Source organism: Aethalodelphis obliquidens, unplaced genomic scaffold, assembly GCF_003676395.1.
Source record: "Aethalodelphis obliquidens isolate GAN/ISIS:26980383/991018 unplaced genomic scaffold, ASM367639v1 scaffold9, whole genome shotgun sequence".
Lineage (NCBI taxonomy): Eukaryota > Metazoa > Chordata > Mammalia > Artiodactyla > Delphinidae > Aethalodelphis > Aethalodelphis obliquidens.
In genome coordinates, this window is record NW_020837953.1 from 41,099,410 (window position 1) to 41,126,956 (window position 27,547).

General features: G+C 49.8%; 2 protein-coding genes across 2 annotated transcripts in view; both read right to left on the minus strand.

The window, feature by feature from the left end:
- The window catches only part of EFHD2 (EF-hand domain family member D2), a 15,771-nt gene extending 13,515 nt beyond the window's left edge, over window positions 1–2,256 (minus strand). Inside the window, exon 1 of the mRNA XM_027110099.1 lies at window positions 1,896–2,256. Coding sequence (XP_026965900.1) covers window positions 1,896–2,200 — 305 coding nt within the window. The 5' untranslated portion in view covers window positions 2,201–2,256. The remainder of the gene's footprint in view (window positions 1–1,895) is intronic.
- A 10,158-nt stretch (window positions 2,257–12,414) lies between these two features.
- The window catches only part of FHAD1 (forkhead associated phosphopeptide binding domain 1), a 132,794-nt gene continuing 117,661 nt past the window's right edge, over window positions 12,415–27,547 (minus strand). The window contains exons 26-29 of the mRNA XM_027110100.1: window positions 26,055–26,150; window positions 25,412–25,632; window positions 24,704–24,869; window positions 12,415–13,235 (exon numbers count right to left, since the gene is read on the minus strand). Coding sequence (XP_026965901.1) covers window positions 13,119–13,235; window positions 24,704–24,869; window positions 25,412–25,632; window positions 26,055–26,150 — 600 coding nt within the window. The 3' untranslated portion in view covers window positions 12,415–13,118. The remainder of the gene's footprint in view (window positions 13,236–24,703; window positions 24,870–25,411; window positions 25,633–26,054; window positions 26,151–27,547) is intronic.

The following is a 27,547-nucleotide window of genomic DNA, read 5'->3' on the forward strand; positions in this document are numbered from 1 at the left end:
GGCAGGGGGCGGGGCAGAGTCTATAAGGAAGTTCTGACTGCCTTCTATTGAGGCTGCGATCCTGGAACTCCTGCTCTCCTGATAGGGCCAGTCTTTTATCAGGAAGAAACTTGAGAAGAACTCCCAGACAAGACCCTGGAGCCAAAGAAGCAGGCTCCTCAAGGCCCAGGGGTCTCTATGCAGAGGCCTGGAGTGGGGTTAAGGACTCAGTTCCACCCCAGGCTGACCCTCGGAAAAACATGGGGCTCCCAGCCATCCAGGTCTGAGAACCAAAAACCTCTTCTGCACTGGGGCCAAATGCAGAAGCAGGGCCACAGCAAGCAGTGAGGAGTGGGAAAGAGCCTTTCTCAAGCTGGGGGGTTGCAAAACCCTCCCCCCACCACCCCGGGCTTCCTGCTTGCGGTCCGAGCACACCGCCCCAGCCCAGGTGGGGTCAGCGCCCCTTCCTCTCGACCTTGGGCTGCCAGACCTCCTGACTCCCTCACCTGAGACTTGGCCTCAGGACGGTTCTACCTTTTGGATCCACTTCCAGATCTACTCCAGATCACACCCCTGGGCTGTTTTCCCCTCCAGCCAGGGGCAGGGGGGATGGTCAACAGGAGGTGGGCAGGGAAGAATACCAAAGGGAGGGGGGCTGAGTACCTTCACCCCCGCCCCAGGCCCCCCTCACTGCTCGGGGTGGGGCAGCGTGGCTGACCATCTCAATCCCAACTGGGTGAATGCAGTGATGGACCGGAAGGGGACCTGGAAGCCTTTCTCTCTAGTCATTTCACAGAGATTTAAAGTTTTTTTTGTTGGGGGAGGGGGAAGCCCAGAGGCCTGGAAGGACCTGCCCAACCTGCTGAGGGCATGGGGTATGGAATTTAAGGATGGAGTAAAGGTAGAGGTGAGAGCTACCAGCCAAGTCAGATGGGAAGGTGTGGGGTGTCAGGGACCCTGTGTGGGGAGGGAAGGGGGCACGCGGTGGAGGAAGGGAGGCAAGGAGAGATGGGGCCTTTCTGACAGAAAACAGGGGGCAGTGACTGCAAAGCTGCTGGGTGTCGCGGGGTGACGAGGGTAAGAGGAGGGAGGGACGGTCTGCGGAGGGAGGCGGGGACTCGGCCCTGCAGGGACGTGGCTGCGGGTGTGTGTGTGTGTGTACATACCTGCCGAGTCAGGGGCAGGGAGGAAGCGGTCCCTCCCTGGGGAGATCACCTGAGGGTCAAGGGCTGGGGTCCTGGCTAACGGAGTGGATGAGGGCAGAGGTGGGAGGGGCCGAAGGGTCTTTGACACAGTTTGCTGGCAGATGCTGAATAAGTGGAGGGGACGCGGGGGAGGGGTCTCGGCCCAGAACCCACGTTGAGAGGGATCTGAGATAAGCAGAGTAAATGAAAGGACCCCAGTAAAAGGAATGGTCACCTTTGTTGAGGCGCTGGAGGGTGGGGTGTGTGTTTTAGACCCGCGTTTGGTGGGGGGGGCGGTTGGGAATTCAAGTAGCTGAGGAGGGGGAGAGGGGGCCACGGGGTCCTCAATCTCGGTGTGCGCGCGTGTGGAGAAGCATCACTAACAAGGCCAGAGAACCGGACCCTCCAGACCCCTGTGCTTATCTAGAAGGAGCCGCGGGGTCCCCCACTCCGCGTGCGCGCGTGCGGTGTGTCGGGGGCAGCGTCACGGTGAGGAGGGGTCGCGTGCCAGGGGCCGCGGGTCCCCAGACCCATATGCGTGGTAGGGAGGAGGTCCCGAAGCCTCGTGATTATCTGGAAGAGGCCAGGGGTCCCCGCCCCTGGTGTGTCAGGGATCGGGGAGCTCGGCTGGCCGCATGGGTCCCGGGACGGCGCGGGGTCCAGGGTTCGGGGGCTCGGGAGCCGAGGCCGGCTCTCGGGGTGGGTGGGGAACCGTATCGGGCGGGCACTCACTGCTTGAACATCTTCTCCATGTCCTTGATCTGCTTCCTGGAGAACTCCTTGAACTCGGTGTAGGGGTTGAAGATGCGGCGGCTGGGCGACTGGGGCTCGCCGATGCCCTGGTTGAGGTCGGCGCGCCGCAGCAGCTTGGCGCTCAGCTCTTCGTCCGCGCTGCCCAGCGCCTCGGCCGCCTCGTCGGGTGCCCCCGCCGCCGCCGCCGCCCCGTTCAGCCCGGGCTGCTCCGGGGCCTCGACGCCGCCCTCGCCCTCCATCTGCAGCCGCCGGCTCAGCTTGTTGGCCAGCTCGTCCGTGGCCATGGTGGCCCGCGCGGCGCTCGCCCCCGGACCCTGCTAGTCGCGCGCCCGCGCCGCCTCTGGCCGCGCTCTTCCTCTTCCTGACACTCCCCAGCGCCAGGCACCGCCCCCGAAGGTGGGACTTACGCCCCTCGCTGGGCCCGCCCGCTCCCGCCCCGGCTCCCGGCCTTGCGCAGCCGGCCCCGCGCGGGCTCGGGCTCCGGCTTGAGCTCCGCGACTAGAGTGTACCGGGGGCGCCGGGCCCGCCACCATCCTCCCCCGTAAGGTTGGGGGGGCTCCCGTAGAACCCATCCCCCCTCTCCTCCTCACTGTGCCGGCTGAACGGGAGAGGTCGGGCTGGGGGCCGGGGACCGAGGCGGGAAGGACGAGGGGGTCCTTCCCTGCAGTTTGGGTGTGGGTCTGGGGCGCAGGGGGGCGCCGCCCCCAACCCCTTCTCTGGAATCCCCACGCCGTGGAGTCGTAATCCCATGGCGGTGTGACACCCTGTCGGTTGCCATGGAGACGACTCAATGTTACACACTGTCGCTTTCGATGAGGGTTGCAGAGGTAATGAAGAAGGTGTACCCGGTGAGCAGGAACCCCCGTTTAGACGTAACCGCAGGTGGAGCTGCTGCATCTTTTGGAGAGGGATGGATCAGCAGCTGCGAGGGATATGGCCCTGGGCCTCAGCCCTGAGAGGTCCTCGCAGATAGCGGGAGAGCGAGAGGGAGAAGAGCCTTGCCCTCTCCCTGTGGGCCAGCACATCACATGAATGACTTGGCAGAATAGCTGCTGGGCCACGCGGTCGTCTGAGACTTAATTTTAGGGGAACTGACAGGGAGATCTTGATATTGCCATTTCAGTGGGGACCCCAGAGAAGAGATGTCCTCTTCAAAGGCTCGAGGGATGGGGTGTCAGGAAGGGACCAGAGAGAATTTCTCTCTGTGGTCTGGTCTGTCACCTTAAAACTGCAAAGCTGTGGACCTCCAGCAGCGGAACCACTGCGGGGGAGGAGTGGGGCTGGTTAATAATTCAGGTTCCCAGGCACCAATCCAGACCGACAAAACTGATCTCTGGAATGGGGCCCAGAAATCTGCATTTTTAGCAGACACCCAGGGGAGTTTGAGAATCACTACTGTGCTTTGTGCTTATTCTCTAAAACAGGGGTCCCCAGCCCCCGGGGATCTAATGCCTGATGATCTGAGGTGGAGCTGATGTAATAACGATAGAAATAAAGTGCACGATAAATGTAATGCGCTTGAATCATCCCGAAACCTTCCCCCCTACCCCGCCCCCGTCCTTGGAAAAATTGTCTTCCATGAAAACGGACCCTGGTGCCAAAAAGGTTGGGGACCGCTGCTCTAGAATGTTAGGGTGATGCTCAAGACCCCTTTGCAGAAGCAGCTCCTACCCATCAATGTGCAGAGAAGAGATGGGCTTAGGGCTTAAAAAAACAGTGCTCTGGAGGCAGAGAGCCCTTGAGAATGTATAACCAGCAAGCTGTTACAGACTGATTTGCACAGAACAAACCCTCAACTGATATTTTTTGATTTTCCACGGTTTAAGAATATTGCTGAATTAATTTAAAAGGCATTTTAAAAATAATAAAATTGACAAAAAAACCTTCAGGGTTCAAGAAAATATGAAATTTACATTAACTTATTTTTGAGATTGTTTCTGTATCCAATAAAGACGTTCAGCTTAAATGACACGATTTTGTTTTTTTAAAGCTTGTAATTAAGTTTCTGTTGGTCTTGGGCAACTTGGTACAGCTACTTTTAAAAGGTAAGTTTCTATATCTTCCATATGTGTCCTTCAAGGACCCAACAGAAGCAAAATAGTTGTTTTTTTACTGAATGCAAAAGACTAGGGACAGGGTGTAGATCAAAACTTTAAAAATTATGCCTGCAAATGCTTGGGTTTGCAAATTCTGAGCTTTCTTTTTAAAGCAGCTAATTACTTAAAAAAATCTGATGAACCTCAACTTGCCCCAACCTATGGTTTATAGCGGGTCTGCATGAAATAGGGCTACCTTTTTTTTTTTTTTTTGGAAACGCTGTGAGGCATGCAGGATCTTAGTTCCTCCACCAGGGATTGAACCCGTGCCCCCTGCAGTGGAAGCACGGATCCCTAACACTGGACTGCCAGGGAATTCCCAGGGCTACCTTTATTATGAAATGTTTTGCATCTGGGAGCAAACTTTTTGACAGTGAAGAGATTAGGTGAGAGTTTGCCTTCTTGAAAAACAATTTACATGTATGTGAAAAACCTGGGGTTTTGGTTTAAATTAACCACACAGGCTGCATGTATTAAATGCTCTGGTTAATTACCCATTTGGCTCATGTGGACACAACCCTCTGCAGGGAGGGCAGGCTCCCTGGTGCACAGTTGGGGGAATTCCAGTTCATTACCTATTGCATCTTGTAAAAGGGGAGCAGAACGTCCAGACCTTGCTGCAGTTATGTTGAGGCCTAGCTCAGGAAATGCTGCCAGATGGGTGAGCCCTTTTAACACCTCTTGGGCTGATTTTCTCACAGGTGCTCAGGGGTTGAGAGGTCTGAGACACTGTGACCATGGAGTGGGAGCTCACGCTGCCCAGAGCTCTGCCTCATTTCAGAGGCCTTATTGATCCGCTCCAAAGACAGAGATGAGTGCTAGGGGCTGCATTTTATTTGAACTCTTTCCTTCTAAGGTCATTGGACTTCAGGAAAAGCACTTATTCAGAAACCAGAGAAGTAGTGGGGGAAGAACAGCCCGGGATAACTGATGATCCCTGATTTGCTGGTGAAACTTCCAGGAACCATCAGTTGCCTGTTCATTAGGGGAAATCACTTCTGAGTGACCCTGAGCGCTGTGTCCCAAGCATGGATTTAGGCAGAAAGAAACGATCTGGACTGGTTATGCATTACGGCATTTGGTCATGCGGAAAGAATGATCTTCAGGAAAAATCACACACTTGGCAAAGGATTTTTACAGAGGCAGGGGTGAGAGAGGGCCAATTCTGACGATACTCCAGCGACAAGGGAGCTAGGCAGACTTAGTCACCGTTGACATATTTCTTTGCTTCCTCCCACATCTACTTGTGTAACTGTCTTTTGAGGAGGGGTAAGGTAATATTAAGAAAAACAACAGCACTTTGAAAAAGAGGGGGAGACACAGGAAGGGTTGGGAAGAGCTCTTGGGTGATGGGGGCAGTTGGAGAGAACTCTGAGGGGCATTCCAGAGCTGGACGGAACTGGGTGGTCCCTCCAGCTTGAGATGCTGGGAAAACAAGAAGGGATTAGGGAGGCCAGCAGAGATAAAGTCAGCTCATAAACTACATCATTCACTTGGCACTTTATAAATACCAATTTACTAATTAATCATCACAAACCCTCTGTGTTCACCAGCAAACCTGTGATGGATAGAGAAAGGTGCACAGAGGTCAAAGTTCAGGGACAACCCAGATACTCATTTGGAGCAATTGGAGGAGTGAGAGCAGGGAATGGGGTCACAGCCTGGTTGACCTCAGAGGCTTTCTCACCTCCTGCAAAGTCTGGAAGCTGTGCATAGGGGATCGGGGTGGGGAGCCGTGTCAGGCAGGCGCTCATGGGACTGCTGAGCAGGGCAGGCGCAAAAGGGCACGATGGGGCCAAGACCTGCAGGTGGTTGCAGGTCATTAGAAGCCAACCTATCTCTCTAGTGAGCTCTCTTTTGGGGGTTATCTTGGATGCGTTGAATCTGCTTGAAAACCAAAATTGTCTTTCAAATTATTTGCATATGCCCGACTGGACAGGCTGGAGGAAAAAAATCTGAGCGTGATTTCTGCTTCTGTTAAATCCCAGGTGGTTCTGTGTCCAACGTTAACACTGATTGGCCTGAGTCTTAGCCCTGTTTTAAACTCTCAAAGACTCTGTGTGTGTGTGTGTGTGTGTGTGTGTGTGTGTGTGTATACCATGTGGCTTAAAACTCAGCAATGTTGCATCTGCAGTGCCTTCCTGGACCCTTTCCAAAGCTGGCAATAATACGGGCAGCTGATTTCGATTTTTATACTCTTCTGTGAAAGCAGTGTGCGTCTACGTCCAGGCAATCAAGACCTATTTATTAAGTGTGTTTGGCACCAGGCTCTGGTCCTGGAATTCTTCTGGTCGTGGGCAAGAGTGGGGGTGGGGGTGGGGAGTGCAGGACTAGCCAGTTTGAAGAGTGAGATCTGTCGGACCCCGCGCTGGGGGACTGACAGAGGCCACGACTGTTCCAGCTAAGCCCGCCTCTGGCTGGGACTCAGCACTTATTACAACCCACAATGAAGCTCTTAATAAAATACCTGACACCTCCTACCCCGCCCCGCCCCAGCACAACTTCCTGGGGGAAGCGACCTGTCTGGCTGGCTCAGTTTTGTCTCCTCAGTGCCCTGCATGGAGCCTGGCCCAAGGTCCTTGGTGGAGAAATCGAGGTTGACTAGATGCACGATGGCCCGCTCTGCCTGAGGGCTCAGGATGGACTGCGTGTTTTCTCAGTGTCCCCTCCAGAGCATCTGGTGGCCCGATTTCAGGTCTCAAGGTCACTGCCAAGAAAGAGAAGCTGCTAAGGTGACACCTCTGTGCACCCACATGACTCAACACAAACGTTAACAGGATCTCTTGAACAACAAGCCTCTCAAGTGTCTGTCCCCTGCTCCTCTGAGGACAGCGTCAGCCGCATCAGATAGGGATTGGGGCCGGGTGACCTGCTGGTCCTTGGGTATCGATGTGGCCCAGAGGTCATTTAGAGCTCTCTGCTCAGCAGACAGGGTGGAAGGAATAAAAGGAAGTTACGGGTAAACACTGCTTGTGGCCGCTGCAGGGGCACATGAGGATTTGGGAAACTGAAAGGAAGGTTGTAAAATTAACACAAGGCGGAGACAGGCAAAGTCGGTTGAAAGAGAGAGCATGGTGCCTAGGCTGGGAACACCTGAACTTATGTAGTAACTAAAGAAAGCAGGGAACTCTAAGAAGGGCTAGTAAACCAGGATGCCGAGAGGAAGGGGTGTGTCATGAAGTCTTGGTTCTTTCAGGCTTGGTCCAGTGGAAGGCAGGTGTCCAGACTCACCAGCAAAGTTTCCTGTTGTCCAGATGCAGCACTGTGATGGTGAGAGGCAGTGTGGTGTCATGGTTAGGAGTTGGGATTGAAAATCCCTTTGGGGTGACCTTGGGCAGCCTGTTTTACCTTTCGAGAGGCCTTTCGAATGGCTCTCTCCTCCTGGAGTACTTGAGAGGATTAAATGAGAAAATTTATGTAAAGTGGTTCGTTTAGCGTGTGGTACATGGCACGTAGGAAAAGCTCACAATACTCTCAGTGACGGAGATGATGACCAGCTGGCTTCCTGGCAGTCATGCGGCAGACAATAGCCACGCAGATATTAACAATCTAGTCTGGGTGAGAGTTTAACACGGGTTGGCGTATCTGGCCCTCTGCCTATCTTTACAAATAAAGTTTTATTGGGACACAGCCAAGCTCATTTGTTTAGGCATAATGCTGCAATGGCAGAGTTGAGTAACGATGACAGTGACCCCATGGTTCACAAAGGGAAGTGGCCCTTTATAGACAACGTTTGCTGACCTGATCCTCATCAACCAGTAGATAACAAGCTGGTTCCTGGACTTCACCGAGGAAAACGATGTATTGGAGCAGTAGAGTACGAAGTCTGGGCTCTGATGCTTCTGTTCTCGGGCAAGTAACTTACTTCTCATCATTTTCACACGTGAAACTGGAGTGGCACAGACAGTGAGGACTGAGAGGGATAACGTCTGGACCGTGCTTAGTGCAGGGTCTGATGGCTGGCAAGGATGCTATAAAAAGTTGGCTATTATTAGCTATTAAACTTCAACTGTTGAAAGGCACAAAGAAACTCCCAGAAGAGGGTCACTGCTGCATGCAGCTTTCTCTAGAGAAGGCCCAGTAGTAATCTCACAGAAAGCCGAAAGAGGATGGGAATGTCACAGGTGAGCTCTCCCAGGCAACGCACCCGCTAAATTAAATATTCCAACTCCTTTGCAGGAGGGCAGCAGATTAGACCGTGAAAAGAAAGGGGAGCAAAGGTTAAGGCCCCAAGGTCGAGCACAGTATCATTAGTACCTGGCGCATAGTAGGTACCTGGTGTTTGTTGGAATGAATGAAGCCTGGTTGTTTAACCATAAAAGAGGTTTATCAGTCAAAGGGCACCTCTAATCTGTGACGATAAGACCACGTCGAGCCAGAGGTAAGATTTCTGCCTCCGATATCTTAGGGTCTTAGGAATGAAAGCAATGTGATGAGAGGAAACTCAAAACAAGGCGCCTGCTAATGTTTCCCACTGCAGGACGGAGGCATTGCGATGGATTCCTGGGGAACAGATGGACAAAGAAAAATGTTTAAAAACAAAAGCAGGCACATAAGATCATGAATGGGCCCAGAATAACTCGGGACACGGAGCAGACGGATGCAAGCGGCGCATCTTGATGGAAATGAGGCCAAGCTGATGAGCCGAAAGAGTTTACCCTCACCTGGCTCCCTAACTCCTGCTTTAGGAAACTCAGTATGAAAAAGAGGAGCACATGGGCTTCCCTGGTGGCTAAGAGTCCGCCTGCCGATGCAGGGGACACGGGTTCGAGCCCTGGTCCAGGAAGATCCCACATGCCGCGGAGCAACTAAGCCCGTGAGCCATGGCCGCTGAGCCTGCGCTCTAGAGCCCGTGAGCCACAACTACTGAGCCCGCGTGCCACAACTACTGAAGCCTCCACGCCTAGAGCCCGTGCTCCGCAACAAGAGAAGCCCGCGCACCGCAACAAAGAGTAGCCCCCACTTGCCACAACTAGAGCAAGCCCAGGCGCAGCAACGAAGACCCAACGCAGCCAAAAATAAATAAATAAACTTATGAAAAACAAAAAGAGGAGCACATTAGCATTAGCAGGTTTTGGGTTTCCTCTCATCGTTAGTGTATTGCTTTCCTTCCTAAGAACCTAAAAAATTGGAAACCACTCCACTTACCAGGAACACACTTTGGAACGCGGATCCGGGGGAAGCTGTTTTTTTCCGCAGACGCTTTCATGACTCCAGTTTCCACAACAGCAGGCACTGACGGCTCTGCCAAGTTGCTGGAGAAGGGCACCTTATCTGCAAAGTCACGCATCCAAATGGGCCCCCATCGGCAAGGGTGGAAGGAAGTTGTCTGGCTTAGCTTCTTGAGGGATCAGAAGACTGGGAGTTCTGGTGGGGGGACTGCAGGTACCTTGCTGTCCCTTGGCACAACGTCAGGGGAAAGAAAGGTCTCTGGTAGCTTCCCAGAGCTACCAGTTGGGGCTGTGCAGAGCATCTTAGTAAATGCCATTTTGGTTGCAAATAACAGAAACTCAAACCGGCTGAAGCAAAAAGGGGACGTCTATGGGGAAGAAAAGACGGCTCCTGCCTGTCCAGACTCCTCAGCTTTGCTTGCCCTTTGATGCTCTAACCTTCCTCATTTCCTTTCAGTAAACTCTTTTTCTGTTTAAGGTCTTAGGAAACTAAGACCCTTTTTCTGTTTAAGCCCACAGGAGATTTCTGTTGTTTGCAACCAGAGAATCTTGAGTGATACAAAGAGTCCTAGTGGAACCCAAGGGCAGGCCTTGGAATGGGCCTTTCCAAGGAAAGAAACCAGGAACCAGAAAGTCATCAGGAGTCAGGGCAACTTTCTGCATCAGTTGGAATGCCTTCAGCTTTAAACAACAGAAACCTGCATGTGGGTAGATTGTAAAAATTTGGAGCCCCTCCCAAATGAACTCTAGCCACGTGGCTTGCTTTGTCTGATGCGATGTTGGCAAACACAAGGCAGGTGGAGACTTGAAAAGTGTGCTTTGGGGCTTGCTCTCTCCTGTTGCTCTTGGAAACCTGTACCCACCACACATGGCCTGGTCTGGCCTGCTGGGTGATGAGGGACCACACCAGGCAGAATCAGATGTCCCAGCTGAGGCCTTTCTAGACCAGGGTTTCTCCTTCTCAGTACTATTGACATTTTGGATCAAATAAGCCTTGGTTGTGGGGAGCTGTTCTGTACACTGTAGGATGTTTAGCAGCATCCCTGGCCTCCACCCCAGGTGATGGTATCACCCCCACCCCAGTTTAACAACCAAAGTGTGTCCAGACATTGCCAAATGCTCCCTGGGTGGCAAAATCGCCCCCAGTTGAGAACCACTGCCCTAACCCAGCCAATGACCAGGCAGGCATGTACACGAAGCCACCCTAAACTAGCCCCAGACAAACCAACCGGACCAGTACCAGTGGCCAGCTTGACACGTGGAATCATGAGGAATAATCGTTGCTGTTTTAAGTCACTAAGTTTTGAGTGGTTTGCTCCACAGCACAGACAGGTACATCTGACTACAGTGGCTTAAACTGATAGGGATTTATTTATTTATACAACAGGATGTACAGAGGTAGGCAGTTCAGGTACAGTGCAGAGCACAGTGGTGCCACTAGGCTCCCACCCAGACTTTTCATGTCTTTCTACTCCATTGTCCTTTGAGGTGGGCTTTGGTCTTCTGCTTGTCACCTGGTGATCCCCAACCACGGCTGCTCCAGCTCCAAGTCTGAGCTCCAGGAGAGAAAAAGGAGACAAGGCAAAGGGACAAAGAGAAAAACTTTCTCCTAGCAAAGCCTTGCCTTTAATTCCAGAAGGGAAGCCCTGCCCAGGGCCTTCACCTGCATGTCATTGGCCAGAACTGAACAACACAGCCAGGTCTAGCTGCAAGGGAGGCTGGGAAATGAGGGCATTTAGCGTGCTGCTTATACAGTAGAGGGAGGCAATGACTAAGGGGCTTGTAGTGTCTGCTGCACTGTCTCTCTGGGGGTCGTCTTGGTTTCTTCTTCTTTTTTTTTTTGCCATGCTGTGTGGCTTATGGGATCCTAGTTCCCTGACCAGGGATTGAGTCCGGGCTCTTGGCAGTGAAAGCGCAGAATGGACCGCCAGGGAATTCCCTGGGTCTTGGTTTCTTGCCTCTACTTGTTGCTTATCTATCCTGGCCATCTCTTTCTAAGACTGGCTTTGTTTCTCCAAACACAGTGGGAGAAATGGCCACCCCAGCTGGGAACTGCATCAAGACCTTCAGCTCCGGACCATTAATGACCCTGTGTGGTAACTCCGTGTCCCACTTCCAAATATCAAGGGCACAGGTGCTGATTGGCCCAGCTTGGGTTAGAAGAGAAACCTGATTGGTCTGGCTTGGGTAGACTATCTACTGATCAGCCAATCAGGTGTGGCCAAGAGAGCAGCAGTAGGTAGGGTAAACCTGGTTGGGGAATGTGCATTCTCAGAGAAAGGGGTGTTGGCTGAGGAGACACCTAAAGAACCATCTAGTTCAAGGAGTGGAGAAAGGAAATTGCCATTGTGGGTTGCAACGTTGATATGATACAAATTAACATGTCCTTTGGAAGACCTCAAATACAGTGGAGTCACATAGGCATTACATTTAACTTATGCAAATTCAAATATTTGTATTCAACCAGAGTACTTTTTTCCCCACACAATTTGGCTTCCAAACGTGAGCCAGCTGCCTAACTACTAGCCTGACCAAGTGATCTTTCCTGGTGCTGGAGATGGCTGTTTTGGATTTGGGGATATGGTACAGTATAAGTAATATGTTCTTTATGGAAAACTGCTGGGATTTTCAAGATTATTTTTAAGGTCAGGTGATGCTCACCCTTCTCACTGTGTAAGAAGTACCTTTAGTGGAAGATCTTGCAAATAATTTTTCCCATTTCCTTCTAGTTTTAATCAGTATAAAGAATGCATTTGGTTTTAAAATATCAAAATATTTTTATTGTGGCTTTTTTTTTTTTTTTTTTTTTTTTGCGGGCCTCTCACTGTTGTGGCCTCTCCTGTTGCAGAGCACAGGCTCCGGACGCGCAGCCTCAGTGGCCATGGCTCACGGGCCCAGCCGCTCCGCGGCATGTGGGATCTTCCCGGACCGGGGCATGAACCCGTGTCCCCTGCATGGGCAGGCAGATTCCCAACCACTGCGCCACCAGGGAAGCCCTATTGTGGCTTTTTAAAAATAAAAAATAAATGATATTCATGACTTCTGGCCCTTCCTCCTGTTTTGTTTGGTGGTCTTTGGCCGTACAAGAAAGGCAGGGAGAGACCAGACGGCTGGAGAGAAGGCAAAAATGAGGGTCTCTTCGAACACCATGGGAAAGGGGTGTGTCCACCTGGGCAGTGTGTGCTCTTTGATGACTGGGTACTTGGTCTGTCCTGATGGCCTGGGGCTTGACCTACTGGGCTGTCTTGGTGCGGCAGAATGGGCAGCGTGAGATGGAGTTAGAAACCTGGGTTCCAGACCCAATTCTTGAATTTACTAGCTGTGTGACTTTAGGTGGGCCATTTAACCTCTCTGGGCCTCAGCTTCCTCATTTGTAAAATGGGGAACATAACGCTATTTACCTCCCAGGGCTTGGGAGAGGATTAGATGAGAAGTGTTTTGAAAACCGCAGAGCACCATATAAACATGACTCACTGTTAGGGAAGTGATAAAACAGGTTGGTGTTCAAATTTATTATAATAAATTCAGATACAAATGCACTGTACCATGGCCCCAACAGCCCTGAGGTTACCATTCTGTCCTGTGGCCCCAGTACACGCCCTGGGTTTTCTCAACTGCGGATTTCTTGGAGCTCCTTGGAGGTGTGACATTTGGGTTTGTCACTACCCAAACACATAATTGTATCTACCGGGCCTAGGAGTCTGAATTTCAAACTTATTCTTCATATGCCTGAGTATGTTTACATTCATAATATCTGTGAAAAGAACCCCTCTCCTCACACACTCCAAAATACGGTATTGTGCAAAATACCAGTCTAGGAAGCAACACACTAGGGTAGCAACCTATAAAGTCCTAAAAAAGCATCTTAGTAGTTTGATGCAGAAGAGTTACACTGACTCACGGAGGATCACGCGAGGCCCAGCGGGACGACGTTTCTAGTTCCTTCCACCAGGTTTAGAAAACAGAAGGTTCTGGCTGGATTTGCTGGACGCTTCTCTCTTCAGCATCTCCCTTTCTTGGTCCATCTTTGGGGTGTCTTTTCTGGCTCCAACCTTCAATAAGCAAGAGCAACAAATGCCCAAAGTCTATAATTGTAGGGACATCCCCAAATATTTCTCAAATGGCATTTTTTTTTTACTCAAAATAAAATCTTTGTTGTAAAAAATATTTATATACACACATAGACGTGAGCAAAACGAAGGTAAAATGATCCACCATTATCACACTACCCACAGGTAACCTTCTTCACATTTTGGTGTACACTCTTCCAGATACACAGATAACATTTTCTTCTTACATTTGCATCTTTTTTCGAACCAGGAGTTTCTGATTATAGGCACATTCATTGGGATGGACTTTCGCTCGAAAAGCTGTTACTGAACAGAATGCCTTATGTCTCTGATGTCTTAGGAGGGGAAAATGCAGGATACTCTAGGGGGTCGTCTAACCCTTTTCTGAGCACTGCTCCTGGCTCCAGGCAGCCATGTGTGTGACTCTGTCCCTGGTCATAGCTGATCGGGCACTTGGCACGGGCTGGGCTTTTAAAATGGTCACTCCCAGGATTTGGGGTTATGGGCTCTAAGATGCTACTTGCTCCCTGGGCTGGTCCTTTGAACTGGGGGACCGTGAGGTCATTCCTTCCTGTCACATGACTGGAGAGAGCAGAGATCAGGGGAGCCATGCAGAGACACAGAGAGGAGATGTGGCCTGTGTGTGTGCGTGCACATGCTTGTGTGTGTGTAAAGGAGATGATGCCTGAGATCTGATGGCTTACCAGTTCTACTTTGAGGCCAGGCTCTCTTTCAGCTCTCACTTTTTATGAGGCACTCACCCCTATATCCTTAAAAAAGCCCCCTCCCTCTTTTTTTCTTTTTTTCTTTTTTGCAGTACGCGGGCCTCTCACTGTTGCAGCCTCTCCCGTTGCAGAGCACAGGCTCTGGACGCGCAGGCTCAGCGGCCATGGCTCACGGGCCCAGCCGCTCTGCGGCATGTGGGATCTTCCCGGACCGGGGCATGAACCCGTGTCTGCTGCATCGGCAGGCGGACTCTCAACCACTGCGCCACCAGGGAAGCCCCCCCTCCCTCTTTCTGAATAGGTTTCTATTAATTGCAACCCAAGAATCTCACTCACACAGTTCTGTATGTACTGTAGATGCTACTGTACCTTGCAAGTTTCTTCCCAGCAGGTTTCACACTGCCTTCTTGCAAGCTTTTGACTCCAACACATGCCCCTGGGGGAAGAGGGCTGGTGGGTAGTCAGCTGGTTTCAGCTGGTTTCAGTCAGGTGGTTTCAGCTCTGCCACTGACTGCATGACCCTTGGTTTCCTCATCTGTCAAATAGGGACCAGAATGTCCTGTCTTTCTCAGGGGTTGAGAGGAGGCTCTGGGTGGATTTCAATGGAAGGGGCTGTTAGGACCATCTCTGTAGCTCTTTTCTCTTTAAGACAGGTTTAAAAACCACCTCCTGTGCCAGACCTGTGCCAGTGGCTGACTTGAACGTGTTGTGAGACCGCATTCAAAATCATTTCAAGGAAAAAAAAATCATTTCAGGGTAAGAAAGGCTAACATCTCTACACTAGCCCACAAAGTAAATCTTGGCAGGAATGCCCAGATAAAAGGAAAACAGACAGGAAATGTTGAAAATCTTTCACCTCTAAACCACTTTTCATTTGTATCCTTTCTTATTTGATTTTCAATAAAATTGCTGGCTCTGGGTGTTTCCCAGATGCCAGTGCCCTGACCCGGTGTGGGGCTGGCTGTCGGAGTTGGAGTCTGGGTGTTTGTTTAAAAATAAAGATTCCTCGGTCCCAGGGTCCCCCGAGCCCCAGGTCTGCCACGAGCTTGGGGTGGGAGGCACCACAGAGCAAGCTTTGGTCCCCTTCTTTGAGTGGGGGGACGGGGGCAGCAGAAGGCAGACGGGATGGCTGAACTGGGAAAAGGAAGAGATGGGGAATAGGAAACGTGAAAATGCAAGTGTGGGCCCGAGGGTTGGGGGAACCTGGCAAGGTCCGTCTTGAACCAGTGACCACAGGCAGCGACATGCGTTCACCCTGAGTGTTTGGAACCACATGCCCCGTCCTTAGAAGGACAAGGCAGGGGTAGAAGCCCCTCATTTAAAGAACAACATCTAGATTGGAAATTTGGAAATTAACTGGAAATTAACTCAGGGCATACTGGAGTGGCTGCTTTGGGCATCTGCAAGCATCGGTTCTAGAAAGATCCCAGTTCATTCCCACACCACCTCAGGTCTTGGTTTTAAACATCCCCCTTTCAGGGAGGCGTCTCTTGGCCCTTGACCTGGGAGTGGGGGGGAGGGAGGTCCCTGTGAAATATGCTCCTGAGCTCAGTGCACTGGCCTTTGTCCTCAAAAAGCAGTTATTTAATCATTATATTCATTTATTTATCCCAGAATAAAACCCAGAAAGACAGGGAGTTTTGTGTGTTTCTTCACTGATCTAACCCAGTGTTTCCCACCCTTTTTTTCAGTATCGTTCTTCCCCTAAGTAGCCTTCTTAGGCATTTTTTCCTAATTGCTCTCACGTCCATAAAATTTGAATATTACAGAGAGCGCTGTGCGTACGTCTGCGCTTTATACACTAAAAAAGTAGAGTTTTGGCCTCGCAGGGGTGATACGGCTCCCACTGAGAACGGGATTGAACCTTAACACCTGGACAGTACCCGCCATATATCATAGGCTCTCAACAAATATATGTTGAATGAATGAGGCTGGAATCATATCATCTTGTTTATTCTTCTGTCCCCAGTTTCTACCACAATATGTGGCCTAGACTAGGTATTCAACAAATATTTGTCAACTAGAAGATTTCCCCCTTTAGCATATGACTGACAAACAATTATAGAAGACTGTTAGCTGCAATGGAAAAAATATATAAAATCGATGAATGGCATTTGGAGGACAGAAAACAAAAAACCAGAGGGTCTTAAAAAGGTAGGAGGTGTTAGTTCTGAAGCTTGTTAGAGACGGAGACTCTCTTACGAGTGGGCGAGACGGAGCAGATTTCACACGTACCATCCTTTTCAAGGTGGTCCTGGTGACTCCATCCCCCGAAGGACTCCAGGCCCACTCTTGAGGAAGGAGTTGCCCAAGTTACACTTGGCAAGGAACCTGGAGGAACCCTTTCTGTACTGAGGAGATCCTAGACACCAAACTTCTAAGCTCAGGCTGGAGGGCAGGGAGAATGGGAAGCTGGCTCTTTGCTCTTAGCCGGAGCACCATGTGCCCCGCTTCTGTTAAAGCCAGAGGCAGCGTGAAGTTCCAGGGGGTCTCACATCTCAGAGAAGCACAATGTTCCCACAGCATCCGGGACCCATCCCAATACCCCCTCTGCCATTTTATATCCCCAGGTAGTCCTCAGACAAAACCTAGATGTAGGGCAGTTTCTGCCTCCTCCCAGCTCAATCATATATGTGAATGAATAAGTAACAAACTTCCAGTCATTTCCACTTTGCAGGGTGGCAAACGTCTCAGATCAAGTGGGGCCGTCAGGATGCTCTCTATCCTCTTAACATGCTGCTCTAGGTAGTAACCACCTTCTGGTCTTAGCACAAGGATGCTGGTTGAGAAGCTTCTATTTTCCAAATATATCCCTCACCTAGAATATCTTCATTTCTTCCCATGATAATGTGGTTGCCTCAGCATGACTGTGGCCTTTTATCAAACTTGAATGTCTCCTCTCTCATATTCAACCAAAATGTGTTTGGCTTTCAAGCTTCCTGAGAGCTCGCCTCTACTGTCTGCAAAGTGGGAACGTGGATTGGCTTAATTCCAGTTGCAGGGCTGATTTGTCAATGGCAATGTTTCAACATGTTCAAGATTTCATAGTCTTAATTCTCAACTTTTAAGAGAATTCTAGAGGATGCTTCCTTGAAATTTAAGAGAAATGCCACTGGAAATGTATCAAGTTTATTACCTGGAGGTTTATAACCTAAAGGAGGAAAAGCTAGCCCTCACCTGGGTGTCAGATCTGCACTAATTCCCAGCTCTCCTAAAGTCTCTGAGCCTCAGACATCTCATCTGTAAATTGGGTATAATAACAACACCCACCCCATAGGGTTGTTGTGAAGCTTAAATGAGATACTGCATGTCGAGTGTTTGGCTCTGTGCCTGGCACATGCCGAATGCCCAATACATAATAGATGTGGGATAACTGTCAACTGGGCTTCCTGCTGACGTTCTATGGTTTTCTCTCTTCTCTTTTCTGGCTCACCTGGAAATGTGAGTTCTGCATGTTTTGAGTTCTTCACCATCTCTACAAACATTCATCTCTTTAACACAGAAAGAACACTGACAAAATTTAGCTTATGTTCTTCTTTGCCTTTTGCATCAGAGAAAAATGGATTTTTCTCAACTTTCAGATGCTACCCATTTGGATGGAATGTTGAGCCTTCCTAGGTGAGGAGGTGAGGATGGAGGTCTGCAGAAGGGGGTGTGGCTTTGGGGCAATGCTACACTGTCCTGCTGAACCTTTTAGGGAATCTCTGTTCCAGATTGCAGCAGAGAAGGAGGTGGTCAACCAAGAAGGCTAGGAAGGATACTGCATTCTTCTTGGAGGACAGATCTGCTTTAGCTGGAAGCAGAGCCTCCTAGATCAGTGCAAGAGGCTGTAGATGTCCAGTGGCTTTCCACCCAGTGGAAATGTTGAAAGCCCCAGTGGCTAACCTCCCTGGCAGGGACTATAGGGGACTGTTGGGAAGCCAGCATCACTGAAAATCTGGAGCCGGCCACTCCCCTGGGGTTGGATTACCGTTGCTGACCCTGATCTGCTCAAGGCCCCGCACCTCAGGGGCAGCTCCTCAAAGAAAGAGCATCCTCTAGGCGCTGGAGACACAAAAGTGAGAGGGAACTGGGGTCTCCCTTGCAGACTGACACTCCGCAGGTGAATGTGCAGTGGTGTCAGGAAGGAGACTTTCTCCGAGAGCCCTGAGTATCCACCGGGGTCGCCAATCTGACTCCTACAGGGGCCAGGAAAGTAAAAGAAGTGGGGGAAGTGAGCTGGGGTGGTGGTGGACAGCGGCAAACACACGAGCCCAGTGCCTTTCTAAGGGGCCTGGAAGATGGAGGCTTGTGATGGTGGCTTGTGGGTCTGTGGGCCTAGGGTCGCCAGATCTTCCGAGTTTCCCAGGGAAGCTGGAAATCCAGAGTATTCCAGGAAACTGCCCTATTTTGAAACGTAACTTAGAAAAAAATCCCATGAGCCAAATGGAATATATCTGTGGGCTGCCATCTTGCGACACCTGCTTCAGAACCTCCCTGCTCGGTGTCTAGTTGGTGCTCAGGACACGTTGGAGGGGTTGCCAGATAAAATACAGGATGCCCGGTTAAATCTGAATTTCAGAATGAACCCAACAAATGTGTTAGTGTGAATATGCCCCGTGTAATATTTAGGACATTTATACTGAATAGCTTTTGCTGTTTATCTGAAATTAAAGTTTAACTGGGCATCGTGTTTTTTGTGTTTTCCCCTAAATCTGGCAACCCTACTGGGTAGTCACAAAACTCATGGAGGAAATAAGGCTGTCTTTTGGGACCGGGCATAGGTGCTTACAAGACTCTTCCATTCTCCCAGAGGGATGCTAACTCTACCCTCAGAGGACTGTCCGTGAAGGCTGATGGGCCCGTACTGAACTGACAGTTGCCATCCAGGTGTTTTCCGTGGAGAAGGCCTCGAGCCTGCAGCCACTCAGTATTTATCACAAACTCAGTTGACACAGTCACTATCCAAGTTCCCAGATATTATAAAGCAGGGGTTAGTTTTAAACCAACAGCCTTCTTCTCTCCCACCCCATCCTGCCCCCCCCCCCCCACTTTTTTTTTGCAGAACCGTTTATCCAAGCAAAATCCCATGAGGAACTTGGGGTATAAGATAATGGAGAGCTTCTCTGGTGGGAGAAAGGTGTGTGTGCTTTGAGAGTCACACCCTTCCATGGCACCCAAAGGCGCCAGGGAACCCCAGTTTGAACATTGCTGCAAAACTCCTTCCTGGATTAACTTCAATCAGTGGGCAGCTGGGCACTGAAGGGCCCAGGCTGGCCCCTGTGCACCTGCTTTTCCTGAACTTTACTGAACTCACTGGGATGTGACGACATCAGTCCGTCTCAAGAGCTGTGCACAGATGTGGCCCAGCCAACACCGCGTTGCCGTTCTCAGGGTGCTGTCCATTACATCACACAATGTCCTCTCTGGAGGAAAATCCAGTATTGTCTTTGTTCTGTGAACACTTCTGAGCAACACATCCCTCATATCTCATGGACGCTGTGAACACTGGACCACACTGGGTTTTCCATTTCCCATGGGCTGCCAGAAAGCCCACCATCAAATGGGGCTCCCCTTTGGCAGGTGAAGGGATCGTTATAATAGGCACTTTCATCCTTATTTCTGGCTCCATTCTGTACCACTTTCCCCCCTTCTTTCACCCACATACTTCCTTCTTAGGGCAGGGGCTCCTGGGATTCCCCACTCCCCCCTTCTCCTTTTCTTACGATTTTGTCTCTATGTCCCCAAATCATTTAGCACCTAGGATGGTGGTACTGCCCTTCTGCCTTCTCTCACCTCCAGATACTGGGTCCCTTAGGTCGTTCGTTCAGGAGAAGGGACAGGGGCTGGGGTGGGGGAGGGGAAGGCACTGGAGGTGTGTGGATGTTTCTTGGGCCACCCACGCTGGCATTTACACTCCATAAGCTCTTACCCTTTGAAAATAAGGTACCTACTTTGTGTCTGGCTGCAAGATCACAAAACCTCTCCGTACCTGCCTCTCTTTCTCTTTGAAGGAACAGTTGCGAGGTGCTGATTCTTTGGCATTTCTCTGTACGAGATCCTCTAAACGTTCCCGTTCCCGAGTGAAAATATCAGGTGAGCACAACAGCGTTTAATGCATCCCCACCTGTTCCATTCGGGGACACACCTCTGAGGTTTCTAGGAGACGCTGGGATTCACTGGGATTGGTGGGCAGAAGAAGGGGGTGGGTGAGGGTCTTTTTCTTTAGCCTTCTTCTATCCGTACGCTGCATAGGCCTGGCCACACGGTTCTACTTTATCATTGTGGGTGGAAGAGCACCACCCAAGCCCCTCCCATCCCACGCTCCTCCTACACAACATCTACCAATTGCGGGACTTCCTTGGTGGCGCAGTGGTTGAGAGTCCGCCTGCCAATGCAGGCCACGTGGGTTCGTGCCCCGGTCCGGGAAGATCCCACATGCCGCGGAGCGGCTGGGCCCGTGAGCCATGGCCGCTGAGCCTGCGCGTCCGGAGCCTGTACTCCGCAACGGGAGAGGCCACAACAGTGAGAGGTCCGCGTAACGCAAAAAACAAACAAACAAAAAAACCACAAGTGGCACGGAGGAAGCCAGAATCTTGAGAATACCTGGGCCCAAGGAAATCTTGGAAGAGAGTGAGTTAAATAGAATAATGGGGATAATGACGATGGTAGGAGAGCATGTATGCTTTGTGGTCCTGTGTGCTAAGGGTTTTGTATACAAGCTCCCGTTGAATGGAAGGCTACGAGTTAGGCGCCATTTTTATTCTCATCTTAAAGAAGAGGAATACGAGCTAATTAAGCAGAGAGAAGGTTAGGGGGTTTTCCTGGCTGAGACCACAAGGCAAAGCGGTGGTCACGCCCCCTAGCCAGGACTTGATTGGCTGGAGATTTGATTGGCAGGAGAGCCGAGCGGCTTCTCCTGCCGGAAGCAGCCGGTGCCCTTCAGCCTTTCTTACGCTTCAAGCCCTAAGGAAGGGCTTGCGTGCTTCTCAAGTGGCAACTTCTGTGCATTTAAAAATTTCCTATTGAAAATCCCAGCCTTAGCCCATTCACAAAAGGTATCTGGGTCCTTTCTTGGCCGTGGCCCTAGTCGTATTCACCAAAGAGAAGAGCGTGTCCCATAAGAGCTGCCGGCTTTGGGAGGACCGGGGAAGGCGTCAGCTGGCAGGAAGCTCCCTGAAAGAAATAGAGGAATCCCCACCCATCCATGAGCTGCCTATTCTTCCCCCTTAGAAACCGGGCTTGCCGTGTGCCAGGCGCTGCAGGCATTTTGCCATTTAACCCTCCCGCTGCCCCACGGAGTAGGCCCCTTGTTAACAGTTTTGGTTGCTTTTGTTGAGGAACCTGCGATACAGAGGTCAAGCCACTTACTCAGGGTCATTCGGGGCAGCGGTGGGGCTTGACCTCTATTTGTTTGATTCCAGATCCGGCCTCTGAGAGACACTGCCGGCTTCTCGAGTGATGTACATTAGAGTGAGCACGGCCTGGGCCACGGTTCCCGTCCCTCTGCCACATGGACAGAGCCACAAACCCCGTTCTCTGTGAATGCCCAGCATTTTCTACCAAGTCTCATTTTCACAGCCAAAGGTATTAGTGTGGAAATACGACTTTTGATTCTTGAAAGTTCTGCTTGGTGAAGGGATGGTCAAACATTAAAACTACAAACTACATTTTTTTGGGGGGGGGCAATTCTGAAGCTTAAGATGTGTAATTTCATCTCAGTGCTTCAACCCTGCCACCTCTATGAACGGGTGAAGAGTTTCAAAGTTTTATACAGGAGACTACAAAAACTAAGGCTCCTTGTGAAAATACTTAGAAAAGAGGAATTCTATTTTCTGTTAATTTCTGCTTAAAAACAACGAAGATATACTCCCTGGAAAGAACTGATGCCAAGACAGATGTATACAAGTGCCCTTTAGAATCCAGCAAAACTTTAAAATTTATTGTTTTCTTCCTGACAAACAGGGATTTCTGACGACATATTAATAACAAGCCTGAAATGCACACCTGAGTCCTGGAGTGAAAACCCCAGGAGCAACGGTGAGAGGTATACAAGGGGGCCACCCTGGTAAGGGAGACCCAGAAGGAAGGGGTGTGGAAAAGTGAACATGGGCTGGGGAGGGCAGCAGGTGGGGAGGGAATCCTGTTTCTGCCGCTTAGTAGCCAGGGAACGGTACCCTCTGTCAACTCAGCTTCCCCCTCTCTCTAAGGGGCCGACACTTGCCAGCATCCCTTGTGGGTTGACGGGAGAGATGAAGCATGTGCGGTGTGGAGCAGGTGCCTGCCCCTTGGTGAGTGCTCAGTACACGATACCATCGGCGATGCCACGATCATGGCTGTAGTTCATATACATCTTTCCCCCAACTGTGAATTCCACGAATTTGAAAGCTACTAGCTGTAGCTCTTCTGGGGACCCTGACACAGGTTCAACTTGGCCATTTCAGACCCTTCTCGGCTGAAGGATGTCTAGCGCCAAACAGGCTGGCACGTCCCTTGCATTGTGTTATGAATGAGGCAGCCCATGAATAATGCATGTGAAGCCTGATTATGTAAATCCTCAGGTTTTCAGTACATGACAATGGCTTTTTTTGGGCCCTTTGCTGTCCCATTCTGTGGTCTGGTGTCTCTGCTTTGGGGCCTAGCCTGCCAAGCCCTGGGGGCGGGGGGGGGGTCACTTCAGGGAGGGGTGAGCTCTCCAGAGGGCACATCAAAGGGAAAGTCACAGCTCTGCCACTGGCCCAGCTCTCCCTGGCATTGCTTGGTGTGAAAGGAAACTGTCCTCTGCCTGAGGCAGCCCCATGACACACGCAGACTAAGGCCTGTGATGTTTAATTCAGAGCAGTGAGTACTGGAAACACCGCATCCAGGCTCCCTCAGAGCAGGACAGCCACTTTTCATTTCTGGGGCTATAAGCCAGAGAGCCTGCTGTCTGGAAACCTACTGCCTGGAAGGTTTGCAGGATGGAGGGCAGGCTTCTGCAAGGAGCTATCTGACCATCACCTCCTGGTTGAGGAGAAGGGCACCCTTCTATGACCTTGGCCTCCTTAGAGCTCATGCAGGCAACACACACACACATACAAATACACACACGTGCAAACACACAGCACATACTCACATGTACACACATACACGCAAGCATGCGTGTACAAATACACAGCCCCAAGTCAGAAGGATTTGAGTACTATTCTGGGTACTCAGAATGGCAAACCAAAATCTTTATTCTCAGAGAGCTTATTCATCGGCGTATCCCTAGCACCTGGCAGAACAATGAAAGTAAGAATAGCCGCCTTTAAAAAAATTCGGGATGTTCACTAAACTTATTGTGGTAATCATCTCATGAGGTAGGTAAGTCAAATCATTATGCTGTACACCCTTAAGCTCGATACAGTGCTGTATGTCAATTATGCCTCAATAAAACTGGTAGAAAAAATAGTTATCTGAATAGAAAGAACAAGATAAGATACACGAATTATCAAAAGTTAAAAAAATACAGACGAGCTAGACTATGAGTCTCAGAAAGCACTGTTCACAACAGCCAGGACATGGAAGCAGCCCAAATGTCGTCGATGGAGGAGTGGATAAAGAAGATGTGGTACATATATACAATGGAATACTACTCAGCCGTCAAAAAGAATGAAGTAATGCCATTTGCAGCAACATGGACAGACCTAGAGATTGTCATACTGAGTGAAGTAAGTCAGACAAAGACAAATATCATATGATATTACTTATATGTGGAATCTAAAAAAATGATACAAATGAGCTTATTTACAAAACAGAAACAGACTCACAGACTTTGAAAACAAACTTATGGTTACCAAAGTGGAAATGTGGTGGGGAGGGATAAATTAGGAGTTTGGGATTAACAGATACACACTACTATATATAAAATATATAATCAACAAGGACCTACTGTATAGCACAGGGAACTCTACTCAATATTCTGTAATAACCTATATGGGAAAAGAATCTGAAAAAGAATAGATATATGTATATGTATAACTGAATCACTTTGCTGTACACCTGAAACTAACACAACACTGTAAGTCAACTATACTCCAATATAAAATAAAAATTAAATTAAAAACAAGTTTAAAAAAATAGAGACAAGCTAGACTATGAGTCTCAGAGAGGTTAAGCTAACACATATATATGGAATCTAAAAAAAAAAAAAAAAAGGTTCTGATGAACCTAGGGGAAGGCCAGGAATAAAGACACAGATGTAGAGAATGGACTTGAGGACATGGGGAGGGGGAAGGGTAAGCTGGGACGAAGTGAGAGAGTAGCATGGACATATATACACTACCAAATGTGAAATAGATAGCTAGTGGGAAGCAGCTGCGTGGCACAGGGAGATCAGCTCGGTGCTTTGCGACCGCCTAGAGGAGTGGGATAAGGAGGGTGGGAGGGAGACGCAAGAGGGAGGGGATATGGGGTTATATGTATGCATATAGCTGATTCACTTTGTTATACAGCAGAAACTAACACAACACTGTAAAGCAATTATACTCCAATAAAGATGTTAAAAAATAAAAAAAGAAAGAAAGCTGCCTGAAGTCACACAGTAAATGGTAGAACAAGAGTGTAAACCTAGGTCTGCCTAATGCTAAAGCTATTCTGCCACCTTCCTTTGCATCGGCGAATGCATTCTGTGCTGCCTGGATCCCACTGGGACCTCAGTTGGCTGTTTCTAAACGGAGCTGAGGGGCAGCCTCAGAGGCTCTGCTCCGAGCAGGGACCTCTCACCTTCTGCTGCCTGATCGCCCTGTTGACCCTCTTCTCCCGGTGCAGCCGCTGTTCCACGCGCTCCAGGGCCTCCTTCAGCAGTGCCTTTTCTTCGGCCTCTTTGTAGATGTCGTCTTCCAGCTTTGCCACCTGTGACTGGTACATCTGAACCGACACTTTGCTCTGCCTGAGCACAAAGGAGAGACAAAGTCTCTTTTCCCCTCATCTTTCTCAACTCACCACCAATGCTCCCGACCTGGGAGATTCTCAAAACACTTCTATATATGCCTAACTTAGCGGTTTCATTACAAGTGGGGGAGAAGGATGAAGATTTGGGGAATAGAGGGCAGAATAAATAGCCCATGGGCTGTGGAAGTGTAGCATGAAGGTGGCAAAGGTTATGCTACCAGCCCCTCCCAATTTCCCAGAGAGGGTGGGGGAGCTGATACCACTGAAAATATGATGGAATTATGAAAAGCACACACATGGTGAAACATCAGACACATTCATAAAAGGTGCACCTTATTCCTTAAGAGAGAGTAGGGTACTTTAACTGCTGCTTTCTTGCCCAGAGACTTGGGTCCATCAGGCCCTGAGTCACCATCCCGCCTCCCCGCTCCACACCCAGGCCTCTGTCCTCTTGTCCTGGTCCCTACGGGTCTGCAGCTGCCCCGAGGTTTAGCCTGGAGAATGGAGGCCTGGGCCTTTTGCCGGGGACACGGGCTGTACCTGAGCTGTTCAATGTCTTTCTCGTATCGTCTCAAAAGCTCTTCTTTTCTCTCCAGCTGGTTCTTGAGTAGGGTGATCTTATCAAACACCAGGTCGAGGTCTCTTTGTCGAAGCTGGTTGACCTTCTCCCTCTCTTTTGGGGAGAGGTGTTTCATGGACACGTGACCTGACATATCTTTGATATTCATCAGACTCCCGAGGGTTTTGCTCATATCCATGTACTACGAGAAAGCGTTTCGCAGGTAAGAGGCCTGGCCCAAGACCGCTGGTGGCCACTTTGAGGAGGCAAACGTCTAATTCTGTTTCATTCATTTTCTGCAATTGCAGAGAAGAAACACATGCTTTGCAAATGAGTGCATTTGGGGCTTTTAGTACGACTTTCATTTTCCCCGCATCCATTTACACTATGCCTTTTGAGAATTGGGGGGCGGGCGGGAGGGGGAATGACAACAGACATAAACATTCACTCTTACTACCCAGTCTTCCAAGGAATTTGGCTGTGCAATTTCCAGCCCATGCTGGGATAGTAGATGGGTCTCGTGGAGCTACTGTAACAAATAAATATGTATGTGGGGTTGATGTTTAAACCATTTGCAGGGCACGCGGGTTTGGACAGGAGGGGACTGATGCTGGGTGTACCTACCAGCTTTTCACTAAGATCTAAAGCCGCAGCCACATCCGTTTTCCCTAACTTCTCAGTGGCCATGATGGACCCTGGGCTGGAAAGGCCATTTTGAGGCTGAAATAAAAAAAAAAAAAAAAAAAATTCTCTTGGCATTCCATTATGATTTTCTACATCCAGAAGAATAACCCAAAGAATAATGGAAGAACTGGAAAGTTACTAAAGAATAATTCGAGAGGGTTGATTTTTTTTTAACATCTTTATTGGAGTATAACTGCTTTACAATGGTGTGTTAGTTTCTGCTGTATCACGAAGTGAATCAGCTATACATATACATATGTTCCCATATCCCCTGCCTCTCGTGTCTCCCTCCCACCCTCCCTATCCCACCCCTCTAGGTAGACACACAGCACTGGGCTGCTCTCCCTGTGCGATGCAGCTGCTTCCCACTAGCTATCCATTCTACCTTTGGTAGCGTGTGTGTGTATATATGTCCATGCCAAGAGAGTTGGTTTTAAATCCAGTCTGACTCTGCAAACTGCTTTCTTTATGACTGTGTTCCTACCCCTTCGGAGCACGACTGCCTTTGAAATGATGCATCGCTTGTGCCGTTCTTTGGCCACTGTCTCGTCTGTCTTCCCTTTAGGCCAGTGGTTCTCAACCAGGGGTGACTCTGTCCACCCTACCCCCCTCCAGGACATTTAGCAATGCCTGGACACATTTGTGTTTGTCATAATTGCTGCTGGCGTCTAGTGGGTAGAGGACAAGGATGCTGCTAAACACCCCACGATACACAGGGCAGTCTCCCAAACAAACAGTTACCTGGCTCAAAACATCAGTACCGCCGAGGTTGAGAAGACAAGCTCCAGAGAAATGGGGACCATGTTGCCTTTGCTCACTATCCCCCTCCTTGCACCCAGCGTGGCACCTGGCACTGAGTGGTGCATAGTGGGCATGTTTGTTGAATGAACGAATGAAGGTTAAGTAGAAAATAGCCTCCCTCCTTTTTATGAAAGGAATCTCATTTCTAAGCAGCAGAAACCCTACCCTCACAAAATTTGGCCAAACCTTCTCCCAGCTCTGGAACCTGGTGAGTGGGCGTCACTTCAGACCCTTTCCAGAGCCAATGCAGGTAGTATTTGCAGCTGCATCTCCCTAAGACCCCAACCAGCCAGCTGGCTGCTGGAAGCCCAACTGACTGCACAGAAAGGCCACCAGACTGAATAGGGGACCTGATCTGAATGACTACAAACAACCATAATAAGCCTCCTTGAAAAATAACTTGGCTTTTAATGCTTGCCATGAGCGTCTCTTAGCCCTAGCGTTTGTTGGCACTACCCTGAAAACCTCTGAGATTAAAAAAAAAACAACTACAAAAATCTAAAGGCCCCCAAAGTGACTGTGATAGATAAGAGTGGCCATATTTGTCTATGTATCTGTGGAGACGAGAATAAAAGAGGGTATCCGAAGATGACAATAAACCGGGCAGATCTGCTGCAAAAAGAACCTGAGAT